This window comes from Triturus cristatus, chromosome 9 (assembly GCF_964204655.1).
Source record: "Triturus cristatus chromosome 9, aTriCri1.1, whole genome shotgun sequence".
Taxonomy (NCBI): domain Eukaryota; kingdom Metazoa; phylum Chordata; class Amphibia; order Caudata; family Salamandridae; genus Triturus; species Triturus cristatus.
The window spans coordinates 145,242,591-145,260,199 of NC_140592.1; the positions used below are offsets into that span (position 1 = coordinate 145,242,591).

Sequence of the window (17,609 nt, forward strand, 5' to 3'; positions counted from 1 at the left end):
GATTGTAGGGAGCGGAAGGATGAGCTGAAAGACAATTTCGAAAAGGCTGGCAAGCAACAGATACAGCACAGCACTGAAGACCAGTTCATCAGCATAGTTTTTTCCTGTAAAGTTTCAACAATTAGTCGTGTCAGTAGTAAATAACAAGCATTGGCAAAACCAACGGGTTATATTTTTCAAGATGCGATGGCATTTACATTTTCAGGCAATTCAAAAGCTGCGATCAGCACTAATTTGTTGCAGGCTGCAGTAACTTAGGCCAGTGCAGGTGGTCCCTTGAGTTACACAATAGTGCTTGTATTAGTAGCTATTAGGTATGATAGGTAGTCAAGTATAGTATGGTAGGAAGGGAAATTAAGTTTGGTAGGTATAGTAGGTTAGACATGGTATGGCATAAAAAATTGTCTTATATTTAGAAGTCTGTGCCATTAATGCATTTTCTAGCTTTCTTCCTAACTTCCTAATAAATCAGAGCACTGTCACAACTCTTTTTAGTGAAGCACAAATTTAGTTATAGATAAGTGTTTTATAAATTTGCTGGGACTTTTTCTTAATAATAATAATAATATGAAGAATATCTGTTCAAGCTGTTTCGCTGAGGAATTTTACAACTGAACCCTATTCTTCACCTTAAAGGGTTCCACAGGGCTCGCCATTAAGCTTTTCAACTTGTATGTCACAACTTTGGCATCCCTAGAGAAATCTTTTGGGTTGTCATTAGTGTCATATGCAGATGACACCCGGATCGTGGTGTCTCTTTCTAGCAAAGGCCCTGATATGAGCAACATCTTTCGTGACTGTATGAGTGCTGTGAGCAAATCGATGGATAACAACTGACTTGAATTAAATTTGTTAAAAACAGAAGCCATCCTATTCGGCAACCACACCTCTTTTTGGTCCCTTGCTGGTGGCCAGATAAACTAGGATCTATTCTGACCCTGGTTAAAAAAGTAAAAAATCTTAGTGTTTTGATTGACGACAGACTCACTTGAAGAGAACAAGTCAATAAAGTGATCTCCACTTCCTTTTACACCTTGGGCATCATTAGGAAAATTGAGCAGTTTCTACCTTTTGGCCTACTGAAAGCAGTTGTTATAGACATTGTGAAATCCAGAGTGGATTACTGTAATGGATTATATGAAAATCTTCCTAAAAGCTTGCTGCATAAATTACTGATCCTTCCAAATTTGGCTGCTCTGATGTTTTTGAAGGTCCCCAGACTTCCCTCTGCCTCACAGGCGATCTGTGAGAGCGCATCATCTTCAAGGCCCTATGCATCGCATACAAGGATCTTCATGGCTCAGGTTCTGCGCACCTGAGGGAAAACTTTAGATGGTATGTACCAAACAGGACTCTTCATTAAGCTCAGATAATAATGTGGCTGTTCCCTCATTCAAGCTTTCCTGCTGGGGAGGCAGGAGATTTGTTATCCGCACTGTGCGTAACTGGAACTTGCTCCCTTTAGAACTGTAAACATCTCCATCTCTGCTCTTGTTCCGAAAGCCTTTAAAAGCCTGGCTCTTTAGCGAATAGAATTTGAAGCTTGTTTTGAAAGGCATTAAATGCTTGGCTCTTTAGCCAATAGAATCTGCAGCTTGTTCTGAAAGGCATTAAATGCTTGGCTCTTTAGCCAATAGAATCTGCAGCTTGTTCTGAAAGGCATTAAACCCCTGGCTCTTTAGCCAATAGAATCTGCAGCTTGTTCTGAAAGGCATTAAATGCTTGGCTCTTTAGCCAATAGAATTTGCAGCCTGTTCTGAAAGGCATTAAATGCTTGGCTCTTTAGCCAATAGAATATGCAGCTTATCACTAAACCTGTCACTTAGCGACAAGATGCCTCCAAGTATTTGTTTGCGCTTCAGATAAATATATATCAAATCAAAGAATAATAATAATAATGAATAAAAGGGCGTCTTCCTGAACAGATTACATTAGCATAGTAATATTGTACACTAAAGAAGAGTATTTTGAAATTGAGACAAAAGACAAAACTTGCATTTTGGGTGATGAACTTAAAAGACATATAGAGCAAAATACTAGATAGTAGATACAAAGCACCAGTATTTTAGTTGCTCTTTAAGAAAGCCTGTGTGCCCAATTAGCAAATGGCTCTGTAACTTTATTTTGACAGGCGAAGGCATCCAAATAGCAAACATTAACTTATAAATCAACAACTAGAATGTTATTGTGACAGCAAAGTAAATGCAAAACAAACATGGTCTCAGTTTCAAGATACAAACCATGTTGCCTTTGCATTTTAACAAAAATACTGCTTAATACCATCACCAAAAAGTAATTGAAACAAAAATGGGACAATGTAATCATCCTAAAAATGCGATGGCTTTACCTGACAGCCTAGCAATGCAATGGCAACCCATGAAACCACATGAAAGCTACTGGTTGAGGAGGGCTGATCCAATGCCCAGCCCTCTCTCTATGCTTCTTTATACTCGGTTTTAATATATTGATGAAAAGAGCTTTTGTGACACACAACAATCTGCTGTGGAGCCTAAAAAGGGGGAGTGGTCTGGAAGTCCCACAGAAGGTGACCTTAATTGATCATTTGAGGTGATAAATTAAACTCTTAGATGTAAACCTGACTAGTTTGGCAGCTCTACATCACGACATGCAGAACAACTTGCAAACTTGACTTTGGGCAATTACTGTTGCTCAGTGTGCATTTTTTCCTAGGATATCCATTTAGTGAGTTTTATTTTGCTCACTAGTTTGTCAAACTGCAGTCTCTCAGATGCTGTTCTAAAGCCGATACGCAAAAACTTTAGAAGTACGATTTGGGACCAGATCATGTCAACTTTGCAGAGGTGCCGGGCAAGTCTACAGCAACATATGAACCAAAGGCCAAAAATGAAATGTTGTAGCTGCCGATTGGTATAAAAGTCGGTCTAAAAATGGAGCAAAATTGTCCAAGGATTCAATGCTGATGCTTGATCAATGTGAAAATAGATGTGATGTATCCGAATTTACATGAAAAAGAAGGCAAAGGTGAGTATGCAAATTATATTCCACGATAGCAAAATGATGGCCTGGTACTGCTAACACAACATATCAGTGTTGGTGTAGTATTTATAAACACTGTTGATCAGATCCTTCTAGGCACTTTACTAGACAGTCTGTGTTAGAATTTAAATTAAGGCTGCAAATATAATATAAATTGAGTTAAATGTATCCATAAAAATGAGAAACTGTACTGCATGAACTAACAGAACAAACAGCTAAGCCACAGAAACACGTGTCCCACTATGAGCCATAGCAGAGAGGCGGGCAAAGAATGTGTTCTTCCTCCAAGCAAGAGTCTACTCTTACCTGAAGTAGCATGCATGGGAGCTAACCTGAATTTGAAACAATGCATATTCCAGCGGATCTAGAGGCAACAAAGGGTTCTTTGAGCCTGTGATATTGCACCAAGAAAATAAAACCAAATAAAACCAATACTGGCTGGTGCATACTTCAGATCCAAAGTCAACGCCTCAATCCTATCAAGTTGTATTTGGGCTTGCCTAGGCCAACAATGTAAATGTGTGTGATACTCAGAAACTACGGTTCATAGACTACATAACCTCAGGCATGAACAAAATGCAAAAGCTGTAAATTGAGAAACGACCAAACACTAGACCCTTACATCAATATACAAATCTATTTGAGGCACAGAACCAAAAACCAAATAGTTTCTTAAGAAACAGGCTCACCAAGGAGCCAGTCAGCTAGAGTGCTATATTTAAAGATAAACGTCAAGCCCACAAGTGGCAAAGGGAATTTCCCAATTGTTCATACTGTCTTGTGAAACTCATTGTTAGGTATTTCTAGGAAGGAAGTAAAGTAATTATTTGCTTTTTCAGAGAGTAGAAGATAATACAACGCTCAGCCATATTTTAAAATTTGTCCCACAGTGTATGTGTACTGTACAGTGAGGCACACAAGAAATGTGTAAAAAGGTAGGAGAAATAAAAGCAATTCTTCTTGCTAGCGCCTACTTCAAGGAAGCGTAATTTTTTAGTAGATATGTACCACCTATGGCACACCCTGTTTAACACAAAGTAGTGCAAAGCGCTATTTATTTTACTTTCAGGGCTACTATCCAGACAATGTTTTCTACTGGAAAGTATAGACTTTATCAGCACTTTGCGCCAATTTGCAACACTTTTTGCACCGGCGCAAAATTCTGATAAGTCTAACCCCAGTTTCTAACAATCCACATTCTATGATAAACGACTTGACAAATGCAATGAAAACCAATATTTGGAGTGGTGGAATACAGAGAGGAGCTGTAAATCAACTCACAGTATTAAACACCTTGAAATATCTGCCAACTACTGTCCATCACTGACACAAAAATACTTGTAGCACACAATCACCATTATCGTCAGCTTCACTTTTGTTATGCATTATTACTGCTTTAATAATAATATAAGAAGAATAACAACATCAATAACAATAGGGATTCATCTTCTTAATATTATTTTGAACTATCAAACATAAGCATCAAACATATTCAACATAGAAAAAATATAAGTTGTTATGGGATACATACCAACATAGTTTTCTACATCGCTAACATAAAAGGTCGGTGCTGGTACAGAGATGCCCAATCCATCCTTCTTTGGAACTAGAATAGGTTCTGTGAATCCAGTTTCCTCCAAGTAATCGAGAGTTAGCTGGTTTCCGTTGAGCTTTAATACCACCTCTTCAGCACTAAAAAGGAAAAAAATATATATTTTTACAGTTCGATCTTATTATCTTCTTGTGTCTGGAGCTGGCACTTAAAATGAGTTACTCTGGGTTATACACGTAAATCAGTTTCATTTTTATGCAAAACAAGCTGATACAATATACAGTATATCAAGGTATTCTGACACCAACCTCATCCATAGGTGCAACAAGCAGTACCAGCTATGACACATCAGAAGACAGTAGTGGATTGTAAATAAAATTAAATTTGATACTTGTATAGCGCACTACTCACCCGCAAGGGTCTCAAGGCGCTTGTACGAATACCGCTGTGGAACCCATCCTGGCTTTCCCTGTGAGGCGTCCACTCCTGGGCACCCCCAAGGTGGAGGCTAGGCATCCTTAGCGTTGTGGGGGCCATTGTGGAGATTAAGCAAGCTATTGCCCAGAGTTGCAGAGTGGGACTCCATGATTGGAATAGGCACCGAGGCGAGAATTATCAGGTCCGTGGAATTTTTGAGCCCAAGACCCGCCGAGGCGGGGAATTGAACCCTGGTCCCGGGCTAGACCTCTGCATCAGGGTCTGCCGCTCTAATCATTGAGCCACACTTCTCAACCCTCAATAACAATAAACCTTTCAATTTACAAATTGATATTTCCATCTTAAACCATTTTGCTCACAACTGAAGCAATGCCTCGGTATTGCACTGTAGCAAGACAGCCTTTGCTGCACACGAGTTGCATTTAGAAAATGAAGTATTTACATTTTAACTTAATCAAGTGCTGTGTTTGCAGTCGTCAGTATGTGCAAGCACGCCCCTGTGTCTGCCATTAACTTCCCAGCATAAAGAGGGTGTTTTAAATTTAACTTGTTCAATTTAGTGCAGAAAAACTGCTGAATGTGGTAGCATACAGTTTCGGTCTAATGAATATATCCGGCATCTTGGGGACTTTTAATGATTTGATTGAGCTGAGGCCATGATGAGAGAAGGCTGAGAGATAAAGTTTATAATTGTTTCCTGAATATCAGGAGGAAGCAAATGCTTCCTCGGTCCTCTTGAAAAATGTTCCCCAAGTTTTCTACCATCAGCTGTCCTATGGAGAAACCAACCCTCCCCAGCAGATGTCACCTACTTCTCTGTGGTTCCAGAGGCAGTTGCACTCCTGGCATTTATATAGGAGTTGGTTTACACTCGGGGTGTATGATGTTCGTGCTATTTGCTTTCAGGTAATTAAGTGAAAATTAAATACAATTATGCCTTTTTACATTGTTAAACATGGCATTTAGCACTATATTTCGGCATGAAATGCGTTCTTGCGTCCATGTTGGATGAGAGTACTCAATTTGCAGGAAAACACACAGTGTTTAAAAGATAAATACAGTGAACGACAGATGTTCACTTTCTGGCCAATCATGTTGTTCTCGCACTATTATTTTGCTGTGAACGTGGCGTAAGTACGCAATGCGGCATCATTTCATTCATTTTGGTTAACAGACGTAACACAAAAATCCCCAAATAGCAAAACAAAAATTCCGGTGTAATTGAGCTATCACCCCAACCTACTTTATACCACTTCAATATGTCTGAGATGTTACAGTGCTAAAACCATTCAGAACCTAGTTAACTACAGTGAATGTTTGAAACTTGACTACAGACTACACGAAAGCCAGAGTAGCCTTTGCCGTGGGCATGATGTGCATATGTTTGGAGTTAGATATACTGATTCAAGCTGGAGAATTCTTTACCATCTGTGAAATCTGGTGCTTATTTTGGTGGCATCCATCACCAATGCAATTTTGTTTTTAGCCCCTCTTTCAATAGTGGCTTTTTACCTTTCGCCAGGGCGAAAATCCATCTGCATAATTTCAAGTAGTAATTTAAATGAGCCACAATGGAATTTCCTTTATTCGCCAGGGGCTTATCAACATCAAACAGGACTGCCAGTACCTTATCTTTATTTAGAGGTATAATGAAGATAATTCCTATCCGAAATGTATTGAAACAATGCTTCTTTTTTAAAGATTTAAACAGGGGCTTATCTAGGCTTTGATGGAACAGGAGCACAGTCATGCTTTGATAGTGCTCCAATCCAGCCAGCTCGCAGGTGGAACTGCTGAGTTTCTGCTGACAAAGGATCAGCTGCTCCATGGTGGGAACCTTGACTTGATGGCCTGTATGCTACTGGGCTGCCTGGTCCTAGGGATGGTCACACCACCCTACCTAGGGAGGGTAGAAATTCGGGGACTGTTATTACTTTTCCCTGTCAAGGCCCACCAGGCAAAGTACAAATGCTAAGCAGAACAAAACAAGCTTTGGCATAGCCAATAGGTCTCGCCTTTGGGACCTTATAAGTGTTTAGCCATGCTACAGTTGCAAAACTAAATACTTATAAGGTCCTAAAAGCGAGACCTATTGGCTATGTCAAGCGGCCGTGCGGCCGTGAAAGTGATCAAACATCAAAGCCGCGAAAGTGAAAGTAATCGCGGTCAAGCGCGGCGCGCGCGCCCTCGCACATGCACTGTAGCTCTAGGCTGGCCTGGTAGCACTTTTTGGAGCCCTCTCAATAAGTCTCGCCAGACCAGCGCATGCGCTGGGTCAGGCGAGACCTCAAAAGGGTGGTCTGCTGAGCATTACCATTGATAAAGTGCACTTTCAGCACAGAGATCAGAAAAGAAGCGCGTGGAATCATGCTGGTCACCTTATCCAATGATGTAAAGAAATGTCAGGGTTATGGGGTCCTTACACAGTTCAGATGGCAATGACCAAGCATCTAACTACACCTGCTCCTGGTGAAGTCACTTATGTATGAATTTAGCTTACCAATGCTAAAACACAACATGTACTTCTGTGGGCTAAACAGGCTGGCTGAAACATACCTTCTGCAAAAAAGTAGATACCCTTACAAGGGATGAGTGTGTGGTGTGAAAGATTCCCATTACTAAAACACATGACCCTTCTTGGGATGAGTGTGGGGATTGAAAGATACTCATTACTGGTGACATTATGTGAATATTGAAAAATACCTGTGCCTATGTTTCAGTTTCCTTGGTTGTGTGAGTGGTTGTGTCACTGTTTGTTGGTGTGGTGTGTTTTAATTATTCTGTGCTCTACCACTGATTTATGTTTGTATGGTCAATTGGTGTTGTTTGGTGGTGGTTATAGTCGCACCATTTTTTTGTTCTCCTTTATACATGCCCCATATGACAATTACATTTATGGGGTAATTTATGTATCCTTTTGCTTACAATATAAATTCTCCTAATCTACTGGTTTTGCCTGCATATTTTTACAGATCAACATGTTTCACAACAAAAGGGTGTCTAAATATGACATGCAGTCTTCCAACAGTCTTCCAACAGGGAAGCGATGAACTAACATCAACCAAAGTATAAATGCCCTCTGAGATGCTAACAGGAGTAACCTGCCGGAACAGCTTTAGTTCTATTAAGGCTGAGCTAACTGTCAGTGATCTAGGTTGATATGTTATGTGTAAAGTGTTGTATACTCCTGCGATCTTGATCAGATTGAAGGTAACCAAGTTGTGATCAGCCTAATTCTGGAATTGGCCTCATATCACCTAGCGATGGCTAGCGGAAGAGAGTACTGATGCTAAATATAGATGATGAGTAACAAAGGCAATAAATAGGATCCCTGGGGACTTAGTTGGATCAAAAACTGATTGCGTATGCAAATATATATGAATGTATGTGAAATCTGTATAGTAGGGCATTAACCTAACGGTACTGTAACACTGTCCGCAGCTTACAAATGGGAGTTTAGTTTCCTTTTCTATGATTTTTAATGCTAGAGGAGTGTTTGAGTTAATACAATATTGTTTATTGTCGGGGAACAAGAATTGGCTTTTTCATTATATGGCTGACCAATGTCTTTGTCATAAAATCTAGAACAAGTCCTGTCCAAATAGAACTCTGAAAAAATTGGTAAAAGGCTGCTAACATATTGGCAGAACAGGACCTTAACTGCAAGTGGTTGGATAAATGTCTTTACACAATACTGAGAGCAACATAAACTTCCCAAACGGATGTATGCTGTTACTTTCAGTTACATTGAGGATCCTACAGAATATGCACTTTTGAAACATTGACACTGTAAGGACAGACAATCTTCTCCTGTATATCAAGTCTGCTGCCTCTTGAATTTTCTGTACATAAAATGTCACGCTGATTTTTAGCGTCGGGTGTTTGTCCAATGCTGGAAAATCAGTGCAAATGTCACAAAGCGCAGCACAAGAGGGTGCTGCTTCTTTCTGCTGCTCGAGTAGATTTTCTACTGAAGAGGCAACTTCCTCAACGCAAATGGATGGTTTCTCAACGCGAGCGTTCATGACCATCCTCGTTGAGAAATCTCGTTGGGAAGTGGTCTAGGGTTGGATTTTCCTCACTCTTAACGTTGCCGAGCGCGAGCGTGGAAAAAACTCTTCTCCGCAAATCTCTGCGTGCTCCGCGGAGTGCAGAAAACTCTGCTAACTCCACGAACGGAATGGAGTTCACCGCCCAGGCCTTCTTTTAAATTCCTGAGATACCTAAGTATCTCCTCCTTGGTAAGATTAGAGTGGTGTTTCTGAAATAACAGATGACATTTTGTGTGGTTAGTTCTGAGCCGCTCCCTCATTCAAATGAAAATCATAATGATCCTATATCAGTGTTAACTTCTGCACATACAGAGGGGAAACATAGTACTAAACATAGCTTGGAGGATAATGGGTCTAATACAATACATACCAGTAATCTTTTGGATAGTATTGAGATGATTATGCGATCTTATACTCTAGCAATAGTGGACAGATTGGAAAAAATAGAGAACAGATTAGGGAAAATAGAAGTAGACCTGGGTAGGAAGAGAAGTCCTACTCGACAAAAAGCTAATTTAGGGATTAAACAGGTCTCAGTTCCTTCCCCAGCGGTTAAATCCGCTAATAACTTTCGACCATCATCTACTGAAATTGGGGCAGTTCTAAATACAATCTCAAACAACTCCATATTAGACGCCCCGTCCTCTAGCAGTCACCCTTCGAGTGGGACAGTTCTTGCCCCTAAACCCGCTCATAATAATTTCACTACAAATCAGATAAATGCTCCCGTAAGCATCGCAACAGTTAAAACTAACTGTTATCCAATAATCTCTGATAATAAATCTACCAGAGATCTGGGTAATTGTTCGAATGGATTAAAGAGACATGAGGAGGGAGGCCCCAGGCAGACCCGGGGGGAACAGTTCAGGAGACCACTACCGGATCTTCCGCCTGAGGCCGCACCGTATGTTGTGATTCTCACAGGGGTACCAGAGCTCCCAGTGAACAAGAGAGAGGGTTTTTCCCAACTAAAGAACAAAATAACACACTGGCTGACATTACACAGGCCAATTGCCAGTAATATAGATGGTGAAATAATTCATGTACGCCGTCTTCAGTGGTTGGGTGGTAGACCTAAAGACATTGGGGGGGATATAGTTGTGGTCAATTTTAGAGATCACAATGCAGTACGCTATATCCTGACTTGGCCTCAGGTAAATTTTGATAGTAGCATTATTCCACGCCCTCTGACTTATTTCTACCCAAGATCTGTAGTATTTGCCTCCCAACCTGCCCATGGTTACTCTTTTTCTAATACCAATTTCCCCATCATGATGAACAACAGGAATTCTGCCTATGTGCACCCTGCAGCTTCAATTGCAGAAACATCTGGGTGGAATATAGTACCTAATAGGCCAAGTATCACTGTACATAGGAGCACGGACTATCCAGTGCTATTCACTCCACTGGAGGTGTCTAACAGGTTTGACATCTTTAGTGGTCTGGATGCCTGTGATTGAAGTCTACAGTCAAGAGGGGAGGAGATAGTGGGTGTACATTTTTTAAATGCAGGTGGTTTGGTTGAGGTTTTGAAAGGGAATGTACCCACTGTTTCAAATATATCCGATGGAGTTCCTGATTCGACTAGTGTCATTATAAATGTGCCAAATAATTCTGACCACTGTACACAAACAGACAACCAAGGTAGCCGTGTCAGTAATACAACAATCCATGGTCTAACCAAATATGAAGCTGTCCCCGGAGTTGCAGGTTATTTTACACCTAGTAATTGTCCAGGGAAGGCCAATGAAATTGGATGTCTGGTGGAGGTCAGTGGATCAGAGACAGAGGGAGTGTTGGTTAGTAGCAGCATAGGAGATACCACAAACGTTCACAATCCCTTAAGCAGTAATGTGGAGAGCCAGTTTTTGGTTTCGTGGAACGTGGCAGGTCTTAAAAATAAGTTGGCCTCCAGGGACTGGGCTACTTTTATTGATAATTATATGATTGTCAATATGCAAGAAACATGGGCATTAGAACCCCAACATAGATCAGGGTATCTTCACTTTGCAATAGCTGCAACCAAATCAAATAAAGGGAGACCTAAGGGGGGACTGACCACTTGGGTAAAACAGGATGATGGATTTACAACTACACAATTAGAAATTAATTCAAGGGACATTCTGGCGGTCAAGTTAAAATCTCCCTTATTTGGTGAACTCATCATTTTCTTAATGTGTATGCTAGGGGAAAGCCGGGAGGGAAACCATCAGAAGTTGTGGTGGCACTGGGACACTATGTTAGTATTTGGAGGGGAGGTGCCAACATATTAATTTGCGGAGATTTCAACTGCTCCTATGAGCCTCTGGACCATATGGATCTAGAGCTCACGGAGGCAGAGGATATCTGTTGGCAAATCCCCCCCCTTAGTCTACCCCCTATTAAACGGTGGACCCAGGCAGCCCTACAACTCAAGACCTTCAGTTTAGAACACGGGCTGAGAGCAGTGAACGGTAGGACTCGAGGGGATGAACAGGGTAATCCAACTTTTAATAACGGACTGAGCACTAGCAGAATTGACTACATTCTGGTCAATCTTGAATTTTGGACCTCAATACGTGATATGACTGTAATTCATCGTATTGAAAGTGACCATAACCCTCTTAGTCTTGAGCTACAGCTTCACAAAGGGTTGGGGTTAATATCAGATGATGTAATAGAAGATATCGCCATGACAAATGATACTCGGCGGGTTAGATGGGCCGAGTGTCTGGGTAAACCCGAAACCATGAAATGAATGACATGGTAAAAGAAGCAATTATTGAAATGCAGGGGCAGCTGGATTATGAGGATTACTGCAGCAGGGTAGTCCATATTCACTCGACCCTTTTTTTTTTTTTAAACTAAGTAAATATTTTAGTATTCTGAGGAAGAGGAACCCCGGTAAGGGGAAAAGAAAACAGGAATCATGGTATGATAAAAACTGCAGGACTGCATACAAATCTTTAGCTGATGCAGTGCGATCCACTGATAGGGAGGCTATACGGGCGGCAAGGAATCATTATAAATGGACACAAAACGCCGCGAAAAAAGCGTGGGACACTAAATACTGGGAGGAGTTATTGGCAGCCAGTAAGTCCAGAGACTCGACGGACTTCTGGCATCTTGTGAGGTGGGGCATGGGGAACCAAAAACCATTCCCGGTTAATCATGTCCCGCCAGAACATTGGGTCAAGCACTTTAAGGTCCAGTTCGCTAACCCAAATAATGTCCCACCACCTGCCCTAGCCTCTCTCAGCCGTCCTTTTTCAGCAAACATGCTAGTGTTCACCAAGAAAGATGTTGAATGTGCCCTCAATCTAATTCCCAAAGGCAGGGCCCCGGGCTTAGATAAAATTCCCGCAGATTTGTTTCTGCATAGCAAATCAGTCTGGGTCCCTTACATTGAATTACTGGCGAACACTATTGCCAAAGGCACTACGGTGCCGGATATATGGCGGGGAGCAGAAATCATACCAATTTTTAAGAAGGGTGACCGAGCTGACCCGGGAAACTACAGGCCAATTAGCTTAATAGCCTGTATTCAGAAGGTTGTGGCCAGAATGGTACTTCTCAGGGTCCAGAACTGGATAGAGGACTCGGGAGTCATGTCCACTTTACAGGCTGACTTCCGACCCCTGACTAGCACGGTAGATCAAGTTTTTAGATTTTCCACAATATATTGGAAATGGGTGGTTCTGGGGGGTGGCACATTATATGCAGCCTTTGTTGATTTAAAGGCTGCATTCGACCTAGTCCCAAGAGATAGGCTGTGGAGAGCGCTCCATGAGCAGGGTATCCCACCTGAACTGCTTGCGGTTTTGATTAAACTACATGAAAATAATTACGCGCAGGTCAGATGGGGCAACCAGAGTCAGGTGACCGTCAGTTTTCCAACGGAAAGGGGCGTGCGGCAAGGGTGTGTGCTGGCACCCACATTATTCACACTATATATAAATAGAGTTATAGATTATTATAAAGACTCTACTACTGACGCACCCAAACAGAACGGTATCCCCGTCCCCCTGCTAATGTTTGCCGATGACACCCTCCTATTATCAAAGACTCAGGAAGGGTTACAGAAGGCAATAGACTGCTTTGAAAAATTTTGCAATGACTACGGCCTCTCTGTTAATGTCTCTAAAACCAAATTTATGACAATGCATAGGCATAGGAACATTAGGGGCAGAGTCTTTATGAACGGGGAACCATTAGAGCAGACTGATAGCTTCAGTTACCTGGGTATTACATTGGGCTCTAGATTACAGTGGAAGCCGCATGTGGCCCATTTAATCTCTAAGCACGCACAACTAGCTGGTGCCCTTTTAAGAGAATTTAAGTTGTCAGCCACTAAACCTGTAGCCCCAGTACTAAGAATCTATGACTCAAGTGTAAGATCTTCCATGTTATATGGAGCGGAACTGTGGGGGTCGTCTGATATAGCAGGTTTACAAAAAGCACACAACAAATTTCTCCGCTGTATAACAGGACTCCCACATTCTACTCCACTCGTACCTCTGCGCATGGATTTGGGATGTCAGAGTCTAGAAAATATTTGTAGATTTAGACCAGTTGCCTACTGGAGAAGACTGTGGGTAACCCCAGAATTGAATCACTATGCGCTAGCACTTTTGGAAACGCGTGATATGGATTCTGGGGGTAAAATTCTATGGTTTAGAAAGGTTAAAATTCTCCTTAAGTCCCTAGGATTGGGGGATCTTTGGGATAATCCTCAGGGGACATTATTTCCTACCAAACAACAGTTAAAAGAGGCCTACTGGTCATTCATATCCCAGGAGGAGTTTCAGTCACATATTGCTCCATCGTGTACTAAGGCTTTTTTGGAGCTGAAACATACTCCTGGGTATGAGATGTACTGGGATCTGATTACAATGCCTCATGATAGGAAATTATTCCATCAGTTTAGGGTAGGTACTCTACCACTGAATACGGTCACCTGTAAATGGGCATGTAGTAAAAATGACCAAATGTGCCCTTTTTGCATAACATACCCGGAAACCATAGCCCATGTTTTGTTTATTTGCCCAGAATATAAGGCCCCCCGTCATAAATGGATAAGAGCAGTTTGTATTTAAAAGGGTATTATGACGGGGATTACTGCACAGAGAATATTTCAAACCGACTGTTCTGAAACAATAGTGATAGCTTTAGCAAAATTTCTGAAATGGATGTGGATAATAAGAGTTGGGAAACTGAAAGCCCTCCAGTCGCCCTAAAGTAAACCCAGTACAATTGTGGTACCTTTTTACAGTTTTAGTGTGTTTTTATGGAAGACAGTTATTTATTTTCTTACTTGGTCGAGTAGGAATACCACTTATGTAGTGAACTTAAATCCTGCTGTTTTCAGTTTCAGTGTCATGATTTTTGTGTATAACTCAAATGTGTAGCTCAAATGGATATACCTGATGATGAATTGTCCTTTTTCTTTTTTTTTTCTTTTGTTGTATTTGATGATGAAATGTGTTTTTAATTTGTCTTTTATGACAATAAGTCGAAATAAAGACTGACTGACTGACTGAAAATCATTTCTTTTTTTTTTTGCTCATGAAGGTACAGGTAGGTAGCAGGAAGAGCTGCTGCCTTTAGGATAAAATGCCCACACTGCAACTATGTGAAAAGTTTTAGGGCACTAGTAGGAGTCAATGTTTTTATTTCATTTAGGTAGATTAACTCCATATGCACACAACTAACTTTCTGCTCATTCATTACCTTTCTTACTCTGCCTGGGCGCTGAGAGAACCTGAAAGGTGGTGTGAGTGCTCAAAAAATAACTCAAAAGAAAAAAACTATTATAGGACTATTGTAAAATATGCATTGTTTGTGAAATCCCCTGCATCATGCCAGTTTAAGAAAGTACACCCCATTTTCGAATGCTTTTCATAAATATTTATTTAGCTTTTCTACCTAGCTATAAATTTCAAAAGCTGTTGCACAAGACAGTGAGCAATATAAAATGCTTCAAAGTAAGATATTCAGAAATGTATTACAACTATTAAAATATGTTGTGGAATAAAAATCGTGTTTTTACCTCAGGGATTCAATTCTGTGAGATATATTGACAATTTGTTTGCCCTACTTTCATATTGGTCATTGGCCACCAAAACATCAGCATTAGAAAATGATAGGCAAGGTACTTTATAACGCTGTGGAACATTTTAGTTGCTGCACGTAAGCATCTAAGTATTTTGAGTGAAATTGTCAAAGCATTCTTTGTACAAAGCTTTAAATATATATGCTTGGAACTTTTAACTTTTGATCTTTATTTTGGTCACAGCCATATATTTTTTTTTTGTAATGGCTAAGAACCAGTAGTAATTAACATCACATACAATTATCAAAAATCTGAAGCAAAGTTAACATCACATTACAATTACTAAAATTCATTATTAAATAAATGAGCCTTATGTCATGCAGAAGTAAACAGACTGAGATTTATAGATATGTCCTCTTCCTTAGCTATGGACCAGGCTCCTGAGACTTGAAAAAGGAGCTGAGTTAACCTTAGGCAGGGTAAGTGTTTGACCTTAACTGGACATGTAAGGAGATTTGACACTATAATACAGGACATTACTACCAGAGGCTTTGTTCCCAGATAAGCACACAATTGGCAATATCACATAAAGTGAGTATTGGTAGTGCTAATTTAAGGCATGGTCTCTGCATACAGTTTTGGGCTGACGGGTGAAATTATCTGTTGAACTGGACGAGAAATATTTTACCAAAATACACAGTAGTAAATGGTGGTTTAACAGTGGAACTTTAAAGTAAAGTGATGCTTTAAGCTGGAAATCTAGAAGCATTTGTTCATATTTCTAAAGTAATTACAGGCCAAAACAGAGCCTAATATAATAACATAACACAAAGTAAAATAACAACACAACAAAAACATAATAGGGCACAACAAAACACAAAAACATCAACCACAGTGCAACACAATGATCAATAACGCACCAAACACAAAAAGCAACGCAACACATCACCACCCCAAACATAATGCAAGACAAAAAATATGCACAAATATTCTTGGCAAATAATCTTGTAAAACACTACTGCAGCAACAAATCGGCTTTCATAGACCGGTGGTTAAAAGTTGTTTATACCTATTACTGCCTTACCTGGCACCAAGGATGCCCTTCTGCAACAGTTAAAAATGTTTTGGGATCCAGCACCTCGTCTGCAGTTGAAGTAAAACAATTGAACCACCACTAATATCTATAATTAAGTCTAGATGATCCAGCCACTTAAAACTATGAGATATACAGTCACTGAACCCATCGCTAGAGGAAGAATATAATTCTGTCCATATCCAGGCTGCATAAGATAGACTAATACAACAACACAAATACATTCTAACGTATAGAAATACTGCATTCTAGGGCACTCACAAATAAAAGCAAACAAGATGTACAGCAACCTTCAACAGTCTTGGTGCCTGCAATCATTCTCTTAATATCAAAACAGTACAGAGTTTTGATAGCAACGAAGGTGCTTGGGCAGTGCTGCACATCAATATAGCCACAGGAAAAGATCAAGCCACACAAGTAGCATAGCGTTTTTATTGGCACAAGTGGAAACACTGGGTGGTAGGAATTTTGTGGATTCTGGAAGTTTCCATCACAGAAATGTCAGGAAAATGTTTGATAGTTGGTGGGTAAGAAAGACTCATAGGATCCACGCAAGCCACACCATTCTGAAATTCCCTGGTTGTCTAGTTCTAAAAAATGTCTGTGAATCATACGTTTGGATGAGTGGCGATACAGCACAGCCCAACATGCAACAGCTACCCCACTGCTTATCTCTCAATGTAGCACTTTAGGGCATTTTGTATTGTGGTCTCTTGGCCCACCTACACGTGGGGTACCATTGTTGCCGGGGAACAAGTGGGAACTCCGTGTCGTATGAAATATGTGGCTCCATGCAGATTCCAGAATTTTCTGTTGCAGAAATGTGAGGAAATGAAAGTTTGACATTTGCAGGGGCTTCTGGTAAAAGTTCCCAGTGAGAGCCATGAACACCTGTTCTCCCCTGGTTGCTAGTTTTAAAAAATGTGCAGTTTTGCGAGGTTTCCTTAGGTGCCGGTTGAGCTAGGGCCCAAAATCCACAGCTACTTACTGTGCAAAAAAAGGGGTCAGTTTTGAGTGTAAAAATTTGATGTATCCATGTTGCATTTTGGGCCCTTTCCTGTTGCGGGCACTAGACCTACCCACACAAATGAGGTAGCATTTCTATCCGGAGATTAGGGAGAATGTTGGACGGAAGGAGTTTTGTAGCTGCCACTGAATCCAAAACGTTCCATCACAGAAATATGATAAAAATTTGTTTTATAGGCTACAGTTTGATGTTTCCAAGGGATTCTGGGTAAAACAACAAGGTGAAAGCCACACAAGCCATCCCTCCCTGGATTCCTACAGGTATTTAGTTTTAAAAAATGAGCAGGTTTGTTAGGGTTCCTCTAGGTGCTGGCCGAGCGAGGGCTCAATCTTCCCACTTGACAAAAAAAGGGTCCATTCTGAGTGGAACAATGTGATATATCCATGTTGCATTTTGGC

General features: G+C 40.7%; 1 protein-coding gene across 2 annotated transcripts in view; it reads right to left on the reverse strand.

Annotated features, from left to right (window-relative positions):
* The window catches only part of PHF2 (PHD finger protein 2), a 499,797-nt gene that overhangs the window by 141,622 nt on the left and 340,566 nt on the right, over positions 1-17,609 (reverse strand). For both annotated transcript variants that reach the window (XM_085624580.1, XM_085624579.1), the window contains exon 4: positions 4,550-4,710. In XM_085624580.1, coding sequence (XP_085480706.1) covers positions 4,550-4,710 — 161 coding nt within the window. The remainder of the gene's footprint in view (positions 1-4,549; positions 4,711-17,609) is intronic.